The sequence below is a fragment of the Remersonia thermophila genome, chromosome 5, assembly GCF_042764415.1.
Source record: "Remersonia thermophila strain ATCC 22073 chromosome 5, whole genome shotgun sequence".
NCBI lineage: Eukaryota > Fungi > Ascomycota > Sordariomycetes > Sordariales > Chaetomiaceae > Remersonia > Remersonia thermophila.
Window position 1 is genome coordinate 789,631 of NC_092221.1, and position 22,202 is coordinate 811,832.

General features: G+C 59.9%; 6 protein-coding genes across 6 annotated transcripts; 5 read left to right on the forward strand and 1 right to left on the reverse strand.

Moving 5' to 3' along the window:
* Positions 1 to 485: 485 nt before the first annotated feature.
* On the forward strand, positions 486 to 1,934 carry VTJ83DRAFT_5444 (uncharacterized protein; the record flags this gene model as incomplete). Its single annotated transcript, XM_071012045.1, has 2 exons — positions 486 to 1,315; positions 1,382 to 1,934. 2 exons carry the CDS (start codon positions 486 to 488, stop codon positions 1,932 to 1,934), a joined length of 1,383 nt encoding a protein of 460 aa, XP_070864819.1.
* Positions 1,935 to 3,166: 1,232 nt separating this feature from the next.
* VTJ83DRAFT_5445 (uncharacterized protein) lies at positions 3,167 to 4,317 on the forward strand (the record flags this gene model as incomplete). The annotated part of the gene is made up of 2 exons (XM_071012046.1): positions 3,167 to 4,146; positions 4,248 to 4,317. 2 exons carry the CDS (start codon positions 3,167 to 3,169, stop codon positions 4,315 to 4,317), a joined length of 1,050 nt encoding a protein of 349 aa, XP_070864820.1.
* Positions 4,318 to 4,800: 483 nt separating this feature from the next.
* VTJ83DRAFT_5446 (uncharacterized protein) lies at positions 4,801 to 6,180 on the forward strand (the record flags this gene model as incomplete). Its single annotated transcript, XM_071012047.1, has 1 exon — positions 4,801 to 6,180. One exon carries the CDS (start codon positions 4,801 to 4,803, stop codon positions 6,178 to 6,180), a length of 1,380 nt encoding a protein of 459 aa, XP_070864821.1.
* A 5,453-nt stretch (positions 6,181 to 11,633) lies between these two features.
* On the forward strand, positions 11,634 to 15,960 carry VTJ83DRAFT_5447 (uncharacterized protein; the record flags this gene model as incomplete). The annotated part of the gene is made up of 3 exons (XM_071012048.1): positions 11,634 to 11,686; positions 11,788 to 15,042; positions 15,099 to 15,960. 3 exons carry the CDS (start codon positions 11,634 to 11,636, stop codon positions 15,958 to 15,960), a joined length of 4,170 nt encoding a protein of 1,389 aa, XP_070864822.1.
* Positions 15,961 to 17,676: 1,716 nt separating this feature from the next.
* Positions 17,677 to 19,482, forward strand: VTJ83DRAFT_5448 (uncharacterized protein; the record flags this gene model as incomplete). Its single annotated transcript, XM_071012049.1, has 2 exons — positions 17,677 to 17,947; positions 18,017 to 19,482. 2 exons carry the CDS (start codon positions 17,677 to 17,679, stop codon positions 19,480 to 19,482), a joined length of 1,737 nt encoding a protein of 578 aa, XP_070864823.1.
* A 712-nt stretch (positions 19,483 to 20,194) lies between these two features.
* VTJ83DRAFT_5449 (uncharacterized protein) lies at positions 20,195 to 22,053 on the reverse strand (the record flags this gene model as incomplete). Its single annotated transcript, XM_071012050.1, has 4 exons — positions 20,195 to 20,357; positions 20,431 to 20,898; positions 21,015 to 21,738; positions 21,804 to 22,053. The coding sequence occupies 4 exons, from the start codon at positions 22,051 to 22,053 to the stop codon at positions 20,195 to 20,197; spliced, it is 1,605 nt and encodes a 534-aa protein (XP_070864824.1).
* Between the last annotated feature and the right edge of the window lie 149 nt (positions 22,054 to 22,202).

The following is a 22,202-nucleotide window of genomic DNA, read 5'->3' on the forward strand; positions in this document are numbered from 1 at the left end:
ATGCACGCGAGAACAACCCCGACTCCTCCGGCGTCTCCATTTCCCTCGCTTCTCCCCCGTCCATGTTCTGTCGCTTCTCTCCCTTCGGAAAAGAAACAACACCGGACAAGCAACCAAACCCGACTCCGTCCTCCAACGCACGACCCGATCGACTCCGCCGCCGCCAGGGATTCCAGCATTTTTTATTGTTTCCCCGGTGTCGATTTTGATGGATTGAGGGCTGGTCGAGCAACCATCCCTTGCTTGTCCTGCCGCCCCCGACGACGAGTCTGCGAAAAGAGACCCCCGTGTCCAAAACTCTCGTTCCATCTGTTCGACGCTTCGCACTTCGGACGGTTGCAAGAAGCATCTTGGGGGACGTCTCTCTTTGTTCGGCGACCCTCGCACGCGGGCTATTGTTCGCGCCGCGCCCCGTTTTCGAGCGCGCACCCGCCGTTGTGCGTTTGTTGGATTGAAAGCTTGGACCGATTGAAGGTTTTTTGACAATGGCCGACACAATGGAACCGCTCGCTCCCTCCACGCCCACGCGCGGTCGCCCTTCCAGGCCTCGCACTCCCACAGCACCGCAACACGGCTGTTTCGAGGATAACTACGAACCTTATTCCCCGCGCAAGTCGACTCGCATTGCGCGCCGCACAGCACACAGGACCCCCTCCCCTCCGCCAGCCCGCCAAAGTTCGTCGCAACAACAACAAAACTCTTCCAGCTCGCCCAAATCCACCAAAAAGCGCCTTCCTCCAACCATGGCCACGCCTGCGCTTTCGCCTCAAAAGAAGCGCACGCCCGCCATGGAGTCTTCGCGCAAGACATCCGGCTCTCTGACCGTCGAGGCCGCCGCCAACGCCGCCATCGCGCTCGGCCTTTCGCCGGCGCCCAGGTCGGAGGCTCGTACCGGTCGCAGAGGCGCCGCCTCGGGCGCTGGCATGCTCATCACGCCGGCCAAGACGCCGCAAAAGCCGCCCAACGAAAAGGTCTCGGCCAAGGTCAAGTCGGTCGCGCGAAACCTGTTCCACGACGACGCCGAGGAGGAGACCCTCGTTCGGAGCCCCAAGAAAATTCCGTCGCCGGCGCACAACCCCGACAGCTTCTACACCGGCGAAACCGCCGAGACCTCGTTCGAGATCTTTACCGATTCGCACGAGCGCATTCCCGAGATCGACACCAGCTCCGACAATCCCTTCTACGTCACCCAGCACGCCGCTCCTCCCGAGCCGCCCCGGCGCCGGAGCAAGCGCAACCTGGTGACCATTCCGGGCGAGGGCAAGGTGACCGTCGAGGAGGCCGTTCGTCGCGAGGATGGCATGCTCATTGTTTTGTAAGTTTTTTTTCTTCTACTATCCATTTTGTCTTGTCGTCTGCTAACGCCGCCCTTTTTTTTCAGTCGCGGCAAGAAGCAATTCCGCAAGTTCGCCGACGTCGAGGAGCCCACGTCCCGCCAAGGCCTGGACGATGGAGAAGGCGGTCTCGAGGGCGCGGTCGAGTCGCCAACCAAGCGGCATTTCACCCGCTCCTCCATCAAGCCCCGCCTTCTCTTCCCCACCTCCAGCCAGGAGGAAGACGACGCCAAGGACCTCGTCGACGAGGACGACGAAGAGGCCGTCACCGACATCGAGGACCACGTCCTCGCCAGCCTGCAGGGCGACGAGGCGGCGAAGCCCGAGACGCCGGCCGACCTGATCGATGAGGCGGCCCCCGGCACGCCGCCGCGCGCCCCGCGGTACGCTCCCGCGTCGCCGCCCGCAACCACCCGCACGACGCGCTTCGGCAGCAAGAAGGCCGCAGAGCCGACGCCCAAACCCAAGCCGCCTGCTAAGCGCAGCCCGTTTGACAGCTGGCGTCGCGTCAAGGGCGGCGCCACCGGCGCCGAGACCTCCGGCCTTAAGCGGTCGGGCGACGAGCTCACGGCGGCGGCGGCCAAGCGTACCCGTGCCTAGAGAGATGCATGTGCCTGTTGGGTCCCTGGAAACAAAATTGGCTCTGTACCTCTACGGGGATGGGTGGATAACTATGGGATGTGATGTCTGTTGGTTGGTGAGAAACGGGTTGGGAGCGCAGTGTGGGTGGCTGGCTGTTTGGGATGTTCTTTGACTTGTTGATTTTGTCGTTTTTTTTTTCGGCAACGGTTCTGGGTCTGCATTATGTCCTGGGAAATGGTTTTCTCACGGGGTTTTACGGAGAGCGGTTTAGGGCTGCTGTTCGACTTCCGCCGTCACACACAAAAACCTGGGCCTTTTCTTTTCCTTCGAGTTTGACTCTCTGGTGTCAAACCCCGAGGTTTCGAGGTGGGCAGTCGAGCAGGACTGAGGGTGGTTTTTTGTTCTGGGTCATGGGGAATGAAGCACGATCTGGGATGATGAAAGGGAGGATGCGTGTGTGTGTGTGTGTGTGTAGCAGTCCAGTTTGTATTTAGGTATTTACAGTGTCGGCATGGCATACCATAGGTCAATGCTTGCGACACATCACAGTAATGCATCGAGAGGTTCACTAACCCAACTCTCGCCTCATCTAGGCCCCATCCCATCCCTTTCCACTCTTTTTTTTTTTACCTTTCTGTTTGTCATCGTGTTCTCGAATCTCCAGTCTCCATGAAAGAGCGGTCGCGTCATCTGCCACTAGCATCTCCCAATCACTTCATGGATGTCGAGTCTCGGCGCCGGCGTCGGGCCCCACCTGTGCCCCTCAGGGTCCCGGCAGACAAAGTCCAAACGTCAATAGAGGGGTAGCTTTTTGTGACTGACGTCCTTCACTCCACTCCCCCCCCCCCCCCCCCCCAGGGCCCAAACCTCTCTACGGACTTACCTTACCGACCTACCTAGGCTTTCACGTCATCCCGTGATCGTGTCTGAGCTTGAGCATTGGACCTAAGCGTATCCGTGCCCATCCATCCGAGGTTCTCGTGTCTAAGCTGCTTCTAAAGTTGGCTGTCTGACTGCCCGGCCGTTCGTGTTGCGGATCTCCTTAGGTACCATCCTACCTATTAATTCCACTTCTCATCGCCTCCCTTTTTTTTTTTTTTTTTTTTTTTTTTTTTTTACTTCTCCCTCCTCCTCCTGTCACTCACCTCACCTGGTGGTCATAAGGAGCAAGGTACTCACTCAGCACTCAGCACTCAGCACTCAGCGTCACCATCCAACCCTCGCCACAAACCACCACCCACATCATCACCATGCATATCCTCGTGGTTAACGATGACGGCCCTCCGTCTCCCACCTCATCCCCTTACGTCCACTCTCTTGTCCGCGAGCTGCAAGCTCACGGCCACGTGGTGTCCGTGTGCCTCCCTCACACCCAGCGCTCCTGGATCGGCAAGGCCCACATGATCGGCCAAACCGTCAAGCCGCTGTACTACCGCCCGCCGCCTCCCTCGGCGCCTGCTGCCGGCCTGACCGATGATGACGACAACAACAACACCAACACGGCCGATGCCGCCCCCCGGAAAGACACCGGCCCCCGCCACGGCTCGACCCACGCCCGCCCCAGCACCCGCCGCGGCACCGAGGAGTGGATCCTCGTCGACGGCACGCCCGCCTCGTGCGTCCAGATCGGCCTGTACCACTTCTTCCGCGACCGGGGGCCCGTCGACCTGGTCGTCAGCGGGCCCAACTACGGGCGCAACACGACGGCCGTGTTCGCGCTCAGCAGCGGCACGCTGGGCGGCGCGCTCGAGGCGGCCGTTTGCCGCCACAAGGCCATCGCGCTGAGCTACGCCTTCTTCTCGCGCAACCACGACACGGCCATCATTCAAAAGGCGACGCGGCAGAGCGTCCGCGTCATCGAGGCGCTGGTCCGGGACTGGCCGGCCGACGGCAGCGTGGACCTGTACAGCGTGAACGTGCCGCTGCTCGAGGGGCTGGAGGAAGGGAAGGTGCTGTTCACGCCCATGCTGCAGAACTACTGGGGACCCGGGAGCTGCTTTACCGAGGTGGCCGGGAGCGTGGACGGGGAAGACGAAGACGAGGAGAGGATCCGCGAGGAGGAAGGGTACGCAGAGGAGCTGGAGGGCGAGGAGGGAGACGCCAACAGGCATCTCGCGTGCCATACCCACAAGCACTTCAAGTGGACGCCGAAGTTTACGGACGTATACAAGAGCGTGGACGAGGCCGGCCCGGGGAACGATGGATGGGCCGTGAAGGAGGGGCATACGAGGTAAGCGGTCTCGTCTCCTCTTTGTTTTCTTTTTCTTTCTTTCTTTTTTTTCCTCGGGAGGTTCCTGCAATCTCATGACTGACGCTTGCTCTTCTCAACAGCATCACCCCGCTCAAGGCCAATTTCTTCCAGACAGCCACACACCTGCATGGCACCGAGTTGCAGTTGTAAGTGTCGATCCCGGCGTTTGTCTTGCGGCGCTCCGAAAGCAGGGGCCTAGCGCAGAGGGCGGCGGGGACGGAATTCAAAGGAATGGATGTGATCCCATCCAATTTACAAAGGTTGGATCGGTACATCATCAGGCGGGAATCCGTAGGAAGAAGAGCAGGCGTCCTAGAAATAGACGAACCACTCGTTCGAACATTCGACCCTTCCGTCCGCCGAAGCCCTGCCCTGCGTGTGGCTTTTGATTTATATATATTTTCTGTTCTCCTCCCTCGCGCACGGGAACGTTTTCTCACGAAGGGGTTCTTGTGCAGAGGCGCTTCGAGGAGCACAACGTTTGGGGTCCAGTCGCAGCCCGCGGCTACCGCTCCGGCCAGCAGCGAACCCCAGGCGTCGCAAGAGCTCGCCGTGCGGACCAAGCCGCAGGCCCCCGTCTACGCGGTGGTGGACTACGCCGACGACTACGTTCAGCCCCTGATCCTCTCGGCCATGGAGTCCCACCTGCCCAGCGGCAGCTACACCCTCGTGCCGCCGCCGCCGACGTGGTCCGCCTCGTCCTCGCCGGACGTCTCCCTCGCCGAGCTCCTCCCGCAGCCAAAGGACGGAAAGGTGCTCCAGATCATGCCCTACGAGAGCATCGACTTTGACTACGCCGCCGGCCACCCCGACACGTGCCTCATCAACAGCTACGTCATCCGCAAGGCCCTCATCCGCAAGCACTTCCTCTCGGCCACCGTCGAGAACTGGGCCGCCAAGCGCCCGGAGTCGGCGCTCGCGGCGCACGTCAAGCGGAGCGAGTCGTTTGAGGTGGATTATGCCGAGTTCCTGGACGACGCGCTCATCGAGGCGTTTGATCTCCGCGACAGCCTCGAGAAGAACGAAGCGGCATTGGCCGAGGGCAAGGAGGAGGAGGTGCAGTGGTGGATCCTGAAGCCGAGCATGAGCGACAGAGGCCAGGGGATCAGGTTGTTTTGTACGATGGAGCAGCTGCAGGAGATTTTTGACGGCTGGGAGGTGGAGAGTGATGAAGAGGAGGAGGAGGACGACGACGACGAAAACGAGGGCAAGGACAACGATGCCAATGGCGAAGACGGCAAAGCGCACGACAACAATCACATCACGACATCCCACCTCCGTCACTTCGTCGCGCAGCCCTACATCCACCCGCCGCTCCTCCTCCCCGAGCTGGGCAATCGCAAGTTCCACATCCGCACCTACGTCCTCTGCGTCGGCAGCCTGCGCGTCTACGTCTGCCGCGACATGCTCGCCCTGTTCGCGGCCAAGCCGTACCAGGCCCCTTCGCTCTCGGGGCCGGCGGCCGACGGGGAGGCGACGGACCCGAACGACAACCTCGACGCGCATCTTACAAACACGTGTCTCCAGACCTCCCTTGCAGCCACCACCACCGCCGCCGCCGCCACTGGGGACGCCAACTCAGACATGTCAGCTCAGAAGGAAGAAGCGGCAGGCGGATTGGTCCACCGCCTCTCCGCCCTGCCCCTCCCCGCCGAGCAGCTCGCCTCCCTCCAGACCCAGATCTACACCATCACGGGCGACCTCTTCGAGGGCGCCGCCCGGTGCATGCCCATCCACTTCCAGCCCCTGCCGCAGGCCTTTGAGGCGTACGGGCTGGACTTCCTCGTGGACGCCGACGGCAAGGCGTGGCTGCTCGAGGTGAACGCCTTCCCGGACTTCCGGCAGACGGGCAAGGGGGACGCGGAGCAGGTGGTCAAGGGCTTCTGGGAGGGTGTCATCCAGAAGGCGGTGCGGCCGTTTGTTACCGGGGCGGAGGATCAGGATCAGGATCAGGATCAGGAGCGGGAAGACAGGCTGGTGTTGGTGCGGGAGGTGGATTTGGGGCGTAGGTAGAGAGAGGGTACAGCAGAGGCTGGTCGGCTTGTGGCGCTTGGTGGCAAGCGAGAGCGGCGACGAGAGCCGGAAGGTCAGGATCAGGACGGCGGCTGTGCTGGCCCTTTCGGTCTCTGCAAGGGGAATCTCGCCATCTCACCGCCACGCTGAGGGATTTTGCTACGTGGTCCGATGGGGAAAAGTTCAGCTTCCGGGGTGGTGGGGGGTTGATCATGATGATGATGTTGATGATGATGTCTTGAGGCGCAGCTGAGGACATGTGGATGGGTCAAAGAGGAGATGAGACTAAGACATCCCGATCTGTACAACGTTCTGGACCGTCGCATCAGATCTCACAAGGTAGAGCATCCAAAAATCCCAGCCGTCGTACCGCAGCCGCAGCAGGACGAGTGACGTTCTTCAACAGCGCAGATTACGTGGGGGGACCTCCGTGCGTTCCGAGAAACACGCGTTTGCGTGGCTAAGGTCTGGACGCGTCTCACCTCGCCTGCCTTGTGGGCAGTATGTACTCGCTGACGATTGTGAACGGTGAACAAACTCCGGTGGTTTCCTCAACCGTGTGCGTCCTCCGTCAGGCGGTGTAATAGAAAAAAAATGAGCTGTCGTGGTGAAGCAGAGTGATAGACAGACAGCGAGGCTTAGACGTCCCGCTTGGAGGAGGAGGCGAATGACGATGATGATGGAATCAAACCTTCCTCATCGGGAAGTCCGGCCCATTGGATCGGACAGATGCCGTGTAACCCTTCGGCAAAAGGGGTTTCCGGCGCGGGCCAAGGAACAGAGTTCCTTGCAAAATTGCATGTCAAACGAGCAGATGTTCGTTCGTCCCATGGGATCGTGGTCGCATTTCGCATCAAAGCCCACGATCGGGGGCGTAGGTACCTCGGGTACCTAGGTACGATGCTCAACACAGCATACCTACTAGACACACCACACACACATACATGGTACATACACAGTACAAACATACATACATACTGCGTACATACATACACACGCACAACTCCACTTCGGCATCCCCATTCAAGAGACAGATGTAAAGCAAACCATGGCACCGCCTCAACACCCCATTGCCCCCATTTTCCACGCTTGGTACAATCACGTTATTATATGACGGCAAACAACCACGCACAAGTTACTCAAGAAAGCCAAGCACCTTGCGCGAGGTACAACGCTAGGCTAGGTATAGGTTAGGTTCGGGAGGTGCCCAGCCCTTATGCTGAGCAGGCCTGTTGGTTTTCTGTAGTGTACTGTGTAATAGTATGGATTCGGTCGTTGGCCGCCCTTTCACCAAACAAAGCTCCCGCAGCACGTGCGCGATAGGTGGTCTTGGCTCCTCGGCCTCCAAGCTTTGACGTGGATCATTTCCCATCCGGATGCAGACGCGGCAAATTTTCTCTGGCATTATTTGCTTGCACTGCCTCGCTGCTAGCGCCTTGGAGCGATTCCCTCAAGCATGGCCCATACGGTAGTGGGGGTGATCTGCGGGTCAGAGACATGGAGAGGGATTTGCGGGCGCTGGGGAAGCCGATTGAAGGAAGCTAGCAAACGGGAGGGTTGGGAACCTCTGGTTTGCCGTTTTGTGTTTTTGCAGGTTGTCTGATGGGACATAGGTCTCTTGCACGGCACAACCGTGCCAAGAGCTGCCACAGGGCTGCGGCAACCTACTATAGGCAGTACACTGTAGGTACAGGTACCTATTTCGGACCGACATGCAGCCGGCCCGCGCTCGGAAGGCTACATCTAGCAAGAGCCGAGACATTGTCTTTCCCAGCAATCAGCAACGCAGCATCCCCCTTCCATGCGTAAGTGGAATGGGGCTTGCCAGGTGTGGGGCACAACTTTCATGGTGCCACTGTTGGTTTGTCGAGAGGCATGTCGGGCTGAGGAACAGGCCGTCTTACTACCATGTCCAGTATTGGTGTTCAGGGAGGGGACGGGACTCATGTCCTGTCCCAAGGCTCTCCAGAAATCCCAAGATCCAAGAGCCAAAACTCCAAGACTGGACGTGTAGTTACTGCGTAGGGCAACACCAGGCACACACATGCAATATAAGTAGGTAACGATCGATGTTCTTTTGTCTTGATGTGCCAATTGGAATTGGGATATCGGGCACGTGCTGGTTGTGGCATCGATGGTTGAACCTTGCATAAAACTCCAACGTGGGAACCGATGGCTGCCGTTGCCAAGACCCCCATCGCTCCAGGCCCGGATCGCCCCAGCAATCCTCGGGCAGATGGGAATCCAGCCAAACAAGGCTATAATCACTCTGCATCGCAATGGATACAACGTGCTTAACCTGCTTTTTAGGACACCGAGACCGTTGCGTACAAAGTAGCCGTGACACAGCATCTTGGGTTTGTCGAGCGAACCGGGCTGGACCAGAACGTTACGAGGCCACCGATCCTGTACCTACCTAGCGCATAGGCTGGTGCCGTGAGAAGCGATCGGTGATACACAGCAGCATCCTTCAGTGATCTTGGCCTAGGTGTCAACGGCCTGTGTCAGGTAGGTAGTACGCACATGACTACCACTTACGCACCCTCCTTGGAAACGTCGTCAGGGAACCATCTGTCTTGCCGTGAGAGGCCGGGCAATGAGGGACCGACTCAGCCCGACCCGTCCTGGCAGAATAGGACGCCTTTCATGCTAACAGAGGCCGCTTTGAGACGAGGCCTCAAGGCTGCCTCCAATCCGCCATACCGTGACATCTGCGGCAAGGCAGACGGCGGACGGGACGGCAGCGGTGGATAAAAGCGGCCAGATCACGCCCAACGCCCGCGCCCCAACCGGCATCGGGAGGAAAGGATACGGAGTAAACGATGAGACACTCTCATGGGGGACTCAGCCACGGAAGAGTTTGGATGGCCGCTGTTTCGGCTCCCGGATCAACACAAGGAGGAGGAGGAGGAGGCTGCGCAGCTTGACTTTGCGTGCCCACGCTCCGGCAGAGCCTCAGATCGCCGAGCTTAATGATGCTTGAGGATGCGGGTCATGACCCGCCACGCGCCTGGGCGTTTGTCTGCCAGCGATGCCCGCGGCGTATCAGCCCGGGAGGGGTGCTCCGAGTTCAGATGATGCGCTAGTCGTCACGGACGATCGGTGTCATGGGGGTGGCCTCGAGGTTACACGATAGTTACCTGTGGCTACCTCAAACAGAGATCCCCGATGTGGTGATGGCCATTCATCCATGTCCCCTTTGACATGCTGCGTACAGCACGGTACTTTTTTTGCCCAAGTGGAGACCGGTTACGTGGTGCCACGCAGGCTCGGTGATGATGGCGTCGACGTCGAGGAGTACGAAAGCTGGCAACTGCGCCGGGCGATGGCTCGGCTGCCCTTTCCCCTATTCCTGCTGATCGCCCCCTTCAGCGCGTGGGCGATCGGTCCGCTTGGACGTGACGGCGCCGCTTGACAGGTTGTTTTGTTTCATCGCCGCAGCCGAGGGTGCAAACCGCACCGGTACATCGTTCGCCGTCGACGATCCCGTCGACATGTCGGCCGATGATGGAGGCGACACGAGGAGCGCTTGCGTCGGATGGTGTTTTCTTTCGTCTGTTCGCAGCGTGCCAGCGAGCTGCAAGGGGTTATCGCAAAGTTGAGGAGGACGTGTATTTCATGAAACATGCGTTGGCTGTTTCATGGACCCGTTTGTCTCCGCTTTCCCTTACGGAAGGGCAGGATGAGCCGAGGCGGCAACGAACCCACAGACTCGGCACATCGAGAATCTGAACTTGCCACGGCAAAACCTACCCTTTGCAGGTCGAAAGGAGGGGAGGTTTTGAAAAACCGCTGCTGCCCTGGCCTCCCGCGCCGACGCACTGCACTCACGCGTGATGGCTGAGCGTTTGACGGAACCCGGCCCCCTTCAGTGCAACGACACGGCGGATGGTGAGACGTAGTGCGCTGGTTCCCGGCCAGGGCTCAGGCCCTTGGGCGGTCTGGATCGCGGGGACTGACCTGCAGGAACCGTCGCAAACGCGCGGGGGGTGTGACACCGGACGAAGCACCAAATCGTGGTGTGAGGCGCGGTGCGGTGGCTGCTTGCACAGTAGCGAGGCGTACTGTGTAGACGCTGCGATGGCCTTGTTGACAACGAAACCGTCTGGAGGACGCCCCATCCCATCTCAAACCCGCATTTCTTTGGTGGAGTCGAACATTGGACGCCCGCCTACGAACCGCCAGTTGTACTGTGCTTATAGCCTGGCGAACCTGCGCACCCACTCCGGTCATGTTCCAACGCGGCTTCATGGGGGCATGTCGGCGGAGCAGGGCGGCAATCGAGACAAGAAAAAGCGCGATTGCTGGTGTTGTGTTGCCCCGTTTCTCTTGGCCGAGATGCGCGCGCTGCGGATCGCAGCAAGTCCGTTGGCAATGTAGATTCGGGATGACTTTCCTGACTTGCTCACCTGCACCCCTCGGGCCGGCTCTACCTGCCAGGAAGGCGACTCCCGTCTCGCCATCTCCAGAGTTTATGGTGTATAGTAGTGTACTATACGCAGGACTTCGTACAGGTCGCATTGGAGATTGCACGGAACCCATTGGAGGTCGAGCCTTGAATAAGGCCCCACTCTACATACCGTTTCCAGAACAAGAAGTAGACCCCGAGCTACGCAGTATGTACTGTGGTAACAAACAGGGGCAGGCTCCACCTGCAGAAACGGGTAATGCAAAAAGTTGCTGGGGCTACGGCCCCCGGTCCTTGCTCATTTTGATTGGGCTTCGGGCGTTGGCACAGCCTCGCTTGGCATGTCCAGGGAGGAGAACTCCAAGAACCACCTCCCTTCAGTTGCATCGGTGGGAACACTCCTGGTTTCGATCCAGGAGGCCAATGCTTGCCCCAGAACTCCCGCTGAGCCTCACAACGTTTCCTCATGATACCTGCTAGGGCGTAAAAACGTACCTTAGCGTTCGCGTCGCACTGCCTTCTACATACCTCTTCTCCATCCTCCGTCTCTGATGTTGGTAGCGTCGCGAACCCCCAATGGCTCTTCGTTGCTCATCTTAAATTAGCCGCCGTCTGCCCTTCGCGTCACGTTGAGACTGCCCGTCTCTGCGAGGAATTGCCGCCCTTCACTATCTAACCCCAGGCTCCCCGAGGCCTCATCCAAGTCGGTCGAACGGAACAGAGCCGGTGCTCTGTTGTGGAGGATCATTCGTTGGCCCTTGACCGATCCCGCCCTGTGGCAGACGACGGTTCAAACCGCAGACGAATGAAGCTGTGAAGTTGGTTCTTGCTTACGCGACCGGATCGTGGCTGGAGAACAAGTACCTCCCAAAGCAGCCTTCCACCTCCTATTCACCGATTCTGCTCGGACGGCCGCCAACCGCGCCGAATCCTACGCGGCTCTAGCCTCGCCACTTGCCCCCCCTTCGACCCGACGAGGCCGCGCAACATCGCCCGCGAGGCCTGCGTCGTGTCGGCTGACAGCGAGCCAGCCACTCTCCTAACCATGGCAGGCTCAACACACGCCTCTGATGGCGACGCGCCGCGTCGTGCCAGAGCGTAGGTCTTCCTTTTCTGCCCGTCATCACCCGCTTCCACCGCGAGCCCAGGATCGCGTTTCCAATGCCACCGTCCAACACCCACCTAACCATGTTTCCCAGGCCAACCATCACCATTGATACCCCGGAGGTGGTGAACCCGGATGATGGAGCCGCGCAAAATGTCGAGAGTGGCACACCGGCCGCTTCACCCTCGTACTTCCCGCCTTTCGAGGAACCGGCGAGTTCCCACAAGCGCAGCATTTCGATCGACAAGGACGCCCGGCCAACAAGCCCACACAACGTCATCAGCCCAAATTCGTTCCGTGTCAACGCTCCGGGATTCCTCGCCGTCCCCAACTCGCGGTCGCGCCAGGACTCCGTCGACGATGTCCGGTCCATTGCGTCTTCGCAGGGCGAAAGCACCGTCGGGGGTGCCTCGGTCTTTGGCGAGAAGTGCCACGATGGGAGGTCAGAGCACGAGCAGATCATGAACGACCCCAGTGCCCTCAAGCCAGACCAGGGCAAGGAGGACGAGTTCAAGGTGGACGACAATCCCTTCGCCTTTAGCCCGGGCCAGCTCGGCAAGATGTTCGACCCCAAGAGCCTCGCCGCCTTCTACAAGCTGGGTGGTCTGGCGGGCATTGAGAAGGGCTTGCGGAGCAACCGCCAGACGGGCCTGAGCGTCGACGAAACGTCCCTTTCCGGCAGCGTAAGCTTCAAGGAGGCGACGTCGCGGGCGGCCGGGGAAAAGGGCGTAGAGCCTGGGTCTTCGAGCAGCCAGGGCGAGGCTTCGCCGCGCCAGGATTCGGCCGCCGAGGCTTTCTCGTCGCGGAAGCGCGTCTTCAGCGACAATCGGCTGCCCGAGAAGAAGGGCAAGACCCTGCTCGAGCTCATGTGGATCACGTACAACGACAAGGTTCTGATCCTGCTGTCCATCGCCGCCGCCATCTCCCTTGCTATTGGCCTCTACCAGACGTTCGGTCAGGAACACGATCCCTCGGAGCCCGCGGTCGAGTGGATCGAGGGCGTCGCCATCATTGGCGCTATCGCCATCGTCGTCCTTGTCGGCTCTCTCAACGACTTCCAGAAGGAGCGCCAGTTCGCCAAGCTCAACAAGAAGAAGCAGGACCGCCTGGTCAAGGCTGTCCGGTCCGGGAAGACGGTCGAGATCTCCGTGTACGACATCCTGGCCGGTGACATCTTGCTCCTCGAGCCTGGTGACATGGTCCCCGTGGACGGCATCCTGATCGAGGGCTTTGGCGTCAAGTGCGACGAATCGCAGGCCACCGGCGAGTCGGACATCATCCGCAAGCGGGCCGCCGACGAGGTGTTCGCGGCTATCGAGAATGGCGAGAGCCTCAAGGGCATGGATCCTTTCATTCAGTCGGGCGCCCGCGTGATGGAGGGTGCTGGCAAGTTCATGGTTACGGCTACGGGCATCCACTCCAGCTACGGCAAGACTCTTATGACGCTCAGCGAGGACCCCGAGATCACGCCCTTGCAGTCCAAGCTGAACGTGATCGCCGAGCACATCGCGAAGCTGGGTGGTGCGACGGCCCTGCTGCTGTTCCTGGTCCTCTTTATCATCTTCCTCGTCCGCCTGCCCCGCCAGTACGCGCCCCTGACGCCTGCCGAGAAGGGCCAGCACTTCATCGAGATCTTCATCGTCGTCGTGACCATCGTCGTCGTCGCCATCCCCGAGGGTCTCCCGCTCGCCGTCACGCTGGCGCTCGCCTTTGCCACGACGCGCATGCTCAAGGACAACAACCTCGTCCGCCACCTCAAGGCTTGCGAGGTCATGGGCAATGCCACCACCATCTGCTCTGACAAGACCGGTACCCTTACCCAGAACAAGATGCAGGTCGTTGCCGCGACGATTGGTACGGCCCACCGGTTCGGCACCACGACCACGCCCGACAAGCGCACCGGCCAGGAGAAGGAGGTGACCGCCCCGGAGCTCGTCAGGTCGCTGAGCCCGGACGTCAAGGACCTGCTTCTCAAGTCGATCGCCCTCAACTCGACGGCTTTCGAGGGCGATGACAACGGCGAGGCGACCTTCATCGGTTCCAAGACGGAGACGGCCTTGCTGATCATGGCCCGCGAGCACCTGGGCATGGGTCCCGTCAGCGAGCTCAGGGCTAGCGCCAAGACGCTGCACCTCATTCCTTTTGATTCGGCGCGCAAGTGCATGGGCGTGGTGGTCGAGCTCCCCAACGGCAAGGCCCGCATGTACGTCAAGGGTGCTTCGGAAATCGTCCTGGAAAAGTGCACCCAGGTTCTGCGCGACCCCTCGAGCGGCATCGCCTCGGCCACCCTGACCGAGGAGAACCGCGCCACCGTCAAGAGGCTGATCGAAACGTACGCCCGCAACTCTCTCCGCACCATCGGCCTCGTCTACCGCGACTTTGACCGCTGGCCTCCGAGGTCCACGCGCCGTACGACCGGCGAAAAGGACGAGATCGTTTTCGAGGACATCTTCCGCAGCATGACCTTTGTCGGCATGGTCGGTATCAAGGACCCCCTGCGCCCCGGCGTTCCCGAGGCTGTTCGTACCTGCCAGAAGGCCGGCGTCGTCGTGCGCATGGTCACGGGCGACAACCGCATCACGGCCGAGTCTATTGCTGCCGACTGCGGTATCCTTCAGCCCAACAGCATTGTGCTCGAGGGTCCCGTCTTCCGGAACATGACCAAGGCTCAGCAGGATGAGATCATCCCGCGCCTGCACGTGCTGGCCCGGTCCAGCCCCGAGGACAAGCGCATCCTGGTCAAGCGGCTCAAGGAGAAGGGCGAGACGGTCGCTGTCACGGGCGACGGCACCAACGACGCCCCCGCGCTCAAGATGGCCGATATTGGTTTCTCGATGGGCATCGCCGGTACAGAGGTCGCCAAGGAGGCGTCGGCCATCATTCTCATGGACGACAACTTCAGCTCCATCGTCAAGGCGCTCAAGTGGGGTCGTGCCGTCAACGACGCCGTCAAGCGCTTCCTCCAGTTCCAGCTCACTGTCAACGTCACCGCCGTGGTTCTCACTTTTGTGTCGGCCGTCCAGAGCGCCGAGCAGACGTCTGTCCTGACGGCCGTGCAGCTTCTGTGGGTCAACCTCATCATGGACACTCTGGCTGCCCTGGCCCTCGCCACCGACCCCCCGCATGACAGCGTCCTGAACCGCAAGCCCGAGCGCAAGGGCTCGTCCATCATCTCGGTCACCATGTGGAAGATGATCATCGGCCAGGCCATTTATCAGCTGCTCATCACCTTCCTCATCTACTTTGGCGGCGTCAGCGTCCTCCCCGGCTCCGACGACATCACCCAGGGCCAGATCAACACGCTCGTCTTCAACACGTTTGTGTGGATGCAGATTTTCAACCAGTGGAAGTAAGTAGCGGCCTGCGGGCTCTTGAGCGTGAAACCGTTGGCTAACTTTGTGGCAGCAACCGGCGTCTGGACAACAACTTCAACATCTTCGAGGGCATGGTCAAGAACCCGTACTTTGTCGGCATCAGCGCCATCATGATCGGCGGCCAGGTCTTGATCGTCATGGTGGGCGGCGTGGCGTTCCGCATCGCGCCGGAGGGCCAAACCCCCGTCATGTGGGCCATCGCCATCATTCTCGGCGTCTTGTCGATCCCGGTCGGCGTCATCATCCGCCTCGTCCCCGACGAGCTGGTCGCCAGCCTGATTCCCGAATCGTTCAAGCGCCGCTCCGCAAAGGTTCCCGACCTCACCGTCTCGGACGACGAGCGCTTCGTCGGCCTGCCCGACTCCTTCGCCGAGGTCCGCGACCAGCTCGCCTGGCTCAAGTGGATCAAGGGAGGCCGCCTCAACAACCTCAAGTGGGCCGTCCGCCACCCGCGCGAGGTGTTCCAGGTCCGCCGGAGCCCCTCCCACAGCCGCGAGCACTCGCGCTCCAACTCGATCCACCGCATCCCGCAGACCCCCACCCGCGCCGACAGCTTCCAGTCGATTGGCGGCGCCGCTACCCCCGACTCGCGCCGCCAGCGCAGCCGCAGCACCCGGTCGAGGTCCAACAGCGCGCTCGGCGCCGCCACCGTCATGACGGGCATCGTGGCCGCCGGCATTGGCGCTACCTGGTCGCCCATCGACCGCCGCCCCGGCGCCGATTCCGAATTTGACGGGCGCCAGCCCTCGGCGTCCGGGTTCGGCGCGCCGGTGCTCTCGGACGAGCCTCAGGAGCTGAGCAGCGATGACACGCTGGTCAAGCACGATGATGTGCCGATTCTGAAGAACCCCAAACCGAAGTCGTCTGGCGCGGGGCCGAGCAACAGCTCATAGCCTTAATGGCCGCCGGATGGCGGCCACCGCAAGGGTTTCATCGCTGACAACGCTATCCATATTGTATAAATAACCTGTACACAGATGTATACACATGGATGAGCCCTGGTGTTGCCGTCAAGAATTCATTCGTTGGTGTTGGGGGTTGAGTTAAGCGCGGCGCAGATAATCTTTTTGGCGTTGGCGTTTTGGGAGCATGATTCCCCCCTCTACTTTGGGGTGGTGTCTTCCTTTTTTTTTTTTTTCTTCGGCTATTTTGGTACTTTATTCTTTATTTTTTTCTTCTTCTTCACGCATCTTGCATGGACAAATCTGCCTACCCGGGGTGGCAACTCTGTTTGAACGAGGGTTTTGCGGCGTTTGGCAAAGTAGAGTTTAGGTAGAACAAAGATATCACCCATCACTACCACACCCCCATCATGAGAATTCTCCAGCAGTTCTCAACGTCCCTGGTGCTTATAATGTTGTCGATCCTTGCGTGATGTTTTGATCCTCCTAACGTGGTGCCTGACAGCTTTGGGAACCAGATAGGTCGGTGAGGGTTCGTACGGTACCTGTCTAATGGTGGTACCTAGGGGTGAGGATGTGCCATTGTTGTGTTGGTGAATGTGGTGATGGCGGGCCTGGGGCGTTGCGGGAAGTGTCACAAGTTGGACCCCTGACTTTACCCCTCCCAACCTCCCTCCCCCTTTCCTCCCCGACCAGATTTCAGGCTTCCAACCTCACTTCGCCCGCGCTCTGCCAACCAACTGGGTCGGCTGTCGTTGTCTGATTCTGCCATGTTCCCATGGCTGCGTCAGGTCCCTCTGTCAGGTAGCGTCGCCAGAGTCGGCTCTGCTTCTTCTCTCGCCTGTTTGGCATACATCAAGGTCCAGCGTTGTATATTGGACAAAAATTGAGAACGCTCCAAGAAGAGACCGGGGAAGAAATGGAGGTGTTCAGAAAGACAGCCGTGCTCTGGTGTATAGTATGTAGGTGTGCCCGGGGATTTCCGAGGTTGGGTGTTATTCCAATGGCCACTTGGAAATTGACCCGGACAAATTCCCGAGACGGCCGCCGGGACGTCCTTGCCTTAACTCAGGGACTAAAAGGTGCGGCGAGGCAGCAAAGATCATATCGTACCTGACCGGTTTTTTTCTTCTACGCCGGAACATCGCCTTTTTTTTTTTCATCTTTTCTCTTTTTTAACCCATTTCTTCTTCTAACAAGCGGCAACCCTTTTGATTTCTTTTCCCACTCCGGGCCTCTTCTTCTCTTCATTCGCCCTGGTCGAGGTGCCAAGGCCCACCGACTCAAGGATAGCACGGTTGCTCCCTGGCTTCGCTGGCGGTCTCACTCTCTTTCTCTCACTCACCATCCATCCATCCGCCTTTCGACTCTCATTCATCACTCGTCAACTTTGCTTGACTTTTGCCACGCCCACAAGCGCTGCAGACTCTCAACCTTTGCATCCTCCCACCAACACATCACACGCATCACTCGTTGGAGGAGGCGTACGCTGTCTGCCGGTGCACCGGTGCTTGGTTGGGCTCTCCTTTTTCCTTGCTTCGTTGCCTTGGACTTGAAATTGCTGTTTCTTGTATCGTGTCTCGCTTTTTTTGTGAATCTCTGTCCCTCTTCCGGTCGCGACAACTGCCCAAGTGTTTGCCGCGTTCCAGCCAAAGAACCAAGCAAACACCCCAACGACACCTTCAAGTCCACTTTATCCCACAGATAATGGACTCATCCAGCCGCGCGCCGAGTAGCAAGGCCGGCTCGACCAACGGGGCACCAACGAGGAAGCCCAGCACCCGGGTCAGAAACGTCGTCGACTATGACGAGAAGCGCGCCTTCAAGGATCTCAACGATGACGATGGCGATGATGCGAAAAGCCATCCCATGAACGAGCTCGAAGAGCACATCAATGACCTGAGTGACTCGTGGGAGACCGAGTCGCTCTTTCAGGACGCCATCGAGGATCTGGCCGAGGACCGCTTCTTCACCGATGGTGAGCCTTGACAGACGGTCTAGACCGCCGCGTGCCGTTTCCCGCCAGCCTCCCTAACGCGCTTCTCAGATCCCGACGCCTGCACCCCAGAAGAGGCCATCGAATTCCGCAAGCTGCTGCGCGCCGTGGGCCCCAAGGTCTTTTGCGAACGCACCATCTTTGCGGGCCTGATCACGGCCAAAAAGCTGCTCACGGCGTTTGGCATCCGCCCGCCCGCCTTCCTCGAGGGGGCCGACGATTCTGACTACCACTCGCTGCTGAGCCTGGCTCTGAGCCGCGAGCTGTCCAAGCGGGCCAAACTGCCCGCCTACAACACGGTCGACGATGCCGTAGAGCTGCTCAAGCGCTCCAAGAACATCATGGTGCTCACCGGCGCAGGCATCTCCACCTCGCTCGGCATCCCCGACTTCCGCTCCAAGGGCACCGGTCTCTATTCCAAGCTCGAGCACCTTGGCCTCAGCGACCCACAGGAGGTGTTCGACATCCGCCTCTTCCGCGAGGACCCCACAATCTTCTACTCGGTCGCCAAGGACATCTTGCCCAACCACGACCGCTTCTCCCCGACCCATGCTTTCATCGCCCTGCTCCAAGAGAAGGGCAAGCTCCTGACCAACTACTCCCAAAACATTGACAACCTCGAAGCCAAGGCCGGTATCCGCCCGGACAAGCTGGTCCAATGCCACGGCTCCTTCGCCACCGCCTCGTGCGTCAAGTGCGGCCACAAGGTGCCCGGCGAGTCCATCTTCCCGGACATCAAGGCCGGGCGCATCCCTCGCTGCCGTCGCTGCGCCACCCAGCCCGGCCGCACCCTCCCCAATGGCTCCAACGGCCGCAAGCGCAAGGTCAACCGCGACGGCACCGAGAAGAAGCCACGCAGGCGTCCGGGTGACTACGACAGCAACTCGGACTCGGAGTTCGACGCCCCGTCCGGGAGCAGCAGCTACGCCAACTGCGGGGTCATGAAGCCCGACATCACCTTCTTCGGCGAGTCGCTGCCGGACGAGTTCGGGCGCCGCCTGACGGAGCACGACCGCGACCGCGTCGATCTGCTCATCGTCATCGGCACGAGCTTGAAGGTTGCGCCCGTCTCCGAGGTTGTGCCGTTCCTGCCGCCCCACGTCCCTCAGATTTACATCAGCCGCACCCCGGTGTCGCATGTCAATTTTGACATTGACCTTTTGGGGGATTGTGACGTGGTCGTGGCGGAGCTGTGCCGTCGCGCCGGGTGGGCCCTGAGGCATGAAATGGTGCCCGAGGGGCAGGTCGTGGAGACGAAGCCGGTGGAGGGATGGCAAAGCAGGCATGTGTTTACTCAAGTGTGGCCAGAGGTGGGGACCCAGGAGGAGGAGGAGAAGGAGGAGGAGAAGGAGACGGAGAAGAAGGAGAAGGAGGAAGAGGGAAAGAAAGAGACAGGAGAGGATGAGAAGAAGAAGAGTGGCGACAGCGACAAGGAGAATGGAGTGCCGGAGGGGAAGGAGAAAGAAAGGGGGGTTGAAGGGCAAGGGAAAGACAGCAAGGCGAAAGCCAGGGCTTAAGGGGCGACATCAGCAAGGCGGTGGCGATTTGGGATCTGGGCTACGATGCTCACTGCCGATTGCTGACTCCCCTGTCTCTCTTTTATCTTCTTCTCCCCTTCGACTTCCTGTCTACACCCGCGGTTCTGGCCATTCTTTCTGCTTTCCCTTCTTTCTCCACGAGAGACTTGTGCATGATACCCTCGGTTTTTACTGTTCTCTTTTCTTTTCTTCCCCTTGTCCCCCCCTCTCTCTTTCACTATTTGTCCTCTCCTCTTCTCCCCGGTCATGTAACTGCGTGAGGTGTATCAGAGTCTGGTGTTGGGTGCGTCTGGGTATATGTGGGGGCAATTCTGTGGGGAGCAGATAAACAAAGAACATGCTGTCATGACCATGACGAGAATAGTGACGGGTAAATGCTGCACCTGTGCCGGTGCTGTGCTGGGTGTGCTTTCTTTTTGCTGCTTTCCGTGGCATCACGACGTCTGTTGGTGTTCTCCTGTTTGACGGACAACACTCAGGCAATCCGGCTGATGAACCTTTTCTATCCGTAATCTTTGTTCGCCCATAGGGTGTGTTTTTGTTCATTCAGAACTACCAGCTCACTTTCCATAGCGTGTTCAGGCGAGAAGCGGATGTATTCGGCTCGGATATTACTAGGCACCAGGTACTTAGAGTACTGGTGTTCCGACCTTCTGAAGAGCCTTCCGATGCTGCCCGCATACCCACTACATCACAGCACGTATCGGAAGTACGGGTTCTCCATGTCCGTCAAGTCCTGGAAGGCCAGCTTGGCCTGTTCCGCCTCGTCCGCCGGCGCCGCGGCTGCCTTCTTGCGGTTCGCCACAGTTAGGAGCACGTAGAGCGTCGCCGAGGCGAGGATGCAGATGACGTAGCTGTGGCCATGCGTGTCAGAAAGCACCAAGATGGCGCGGCCTTGACCAAGAGGGGGAAAGGACGACGACCTACCAGATAATCAACCCCAGCCACAGCTCCGGGTAGTGCTGCTCCTTGGTCTGGGACCGCACCATGAGCGGCCCGATGATGTTGCCCACGCAGTACGCCGCAAAGATGGTGGCCGCCATGAAGCTCTTCTTGGTGTGCCCCGCGACGTTGCTCATGCCCACGGTGATGATGAGCGACACGGTGCCGCCGAAGAAGCCCGTGATCGAGTAGCCGACGACGGGCGCCGCGGCCCGGTACGTCCACTCGCTCTTCCAGATGAGCGCGCACCCGGCCATGACGGGCAGGCAGGTGAGCACGAGCATGATGAGGCGGATGTTGGGCACGCGCGAGCCGAGGTAGCCCGTGACGAGGATGACGACGAAGCAGATGAAGCCGAGCGGGAACTGCCACACGATGGAGTGCAGGACGCTCCAGCCAAAGGTGTTGACGATGAGAGGGCCGAAGCCGCTCACGGCGCCGTTCATGGTGTAGCTGTCATTGGAAGGCGAGGGTGTGAGTAAATAAAGTAGTAGGTGGTGTGCGGGTAGTTGAGAGGCTAGCGATGAGAAAGGGTAAGAAGGCGGGGGAGAGGCAAATTGGTCACTCACGCCGAAGCCATCATGATGAAGATCAGGTACGTCTTTGGGTCGCGGATCGACTCCCAGATCTGCTCCTTCTTGATCTTGGTGCACCTCACGCCCGTCTGGCCGGCCCGCAGCCTCTCCACGGCCGCGAACCGCTCCTCCGACGTCAAGAACCACGCCGTGACGGGCGAGTTGGGGAAGGCGAAGCACACGAGCCCAAACAAGACGGTCACGGACCCGGCCAGCAGGTAGATGTACTGCCAGCTCTTCAGGCCGCCGCCCTCGATCTGGGCGAACCCGTAGTTCAGCGCGCCGCCCAGGATGGTGAACAGCCCGGTGCTGCTGAACCACCAGCTCTGCCGCAGGCTCTGCTCCTTTTGGGTGTAGTACCCGGAGATGATGGTCATGAAGCCCGTCGGGACGATGCTCTCGACGAACCCGAGGAAGAACCTCTGCGCGAACAGGCCGCGGTACGACGTCACGGCCGCCGTCACCATGCAGACGCCGCCCCAGACCACCACCACCCCGCCCAGGACGCGGCCCAGGTCGAAGCGCTGCAGGGCGAACGACATGGGGTACAGCCCCGCGAACATGCCAAAGTAGAAGAGCGAGGTGGCCCAGGAGAGGCGGGTGGTGTCGACGGTGGGCGGCGTCGTGGAGGTGTCGGTGACGGTGAGGGAGAGGTCGCCGGTCATGCCGAAGAGCGCGGCCGCGCCGAGGATGGCTTTGTCGTAGTAGACGATACCATCTGTGGAAGGGGGAGAGGATGGTTAGCGAGAGAGGGGAGGTCAAAGGAATGAGAGCAGGGCTTACAGCCGAAAATCATGACGGGGATGAGGAAGAGGTCGATCTTGCGGACGGCCCGCGCCACGACGGCAGGGTCGACGTCGTGCACTTGCTCGCCGACCATGGCGATGGCCTCATCTTTGGCGGAGAGGGCCTCGTCGTCGTTGGCTGGGACGTTGGCCGGGGACGGGGCCGCCTCCACATCCCGGGCAGGTAGCGCCTCTGGCGCCGTGTTCGTTTTCTCCTCCGACATGGTGTTGGCTGTTGAGTTCCGCATGGTACACCCAGGTCAACCCTGGCGGGTTGCTCCAACAGCCACGTGCTTTAATACCTGAAGCAGACCCCGAACGGTATCCATCGGTTATAGCTGGGATATAAAAGTTTGTTGGGGAGCTGAGCCTCTAGTGTTGCATCACAATGGATAAG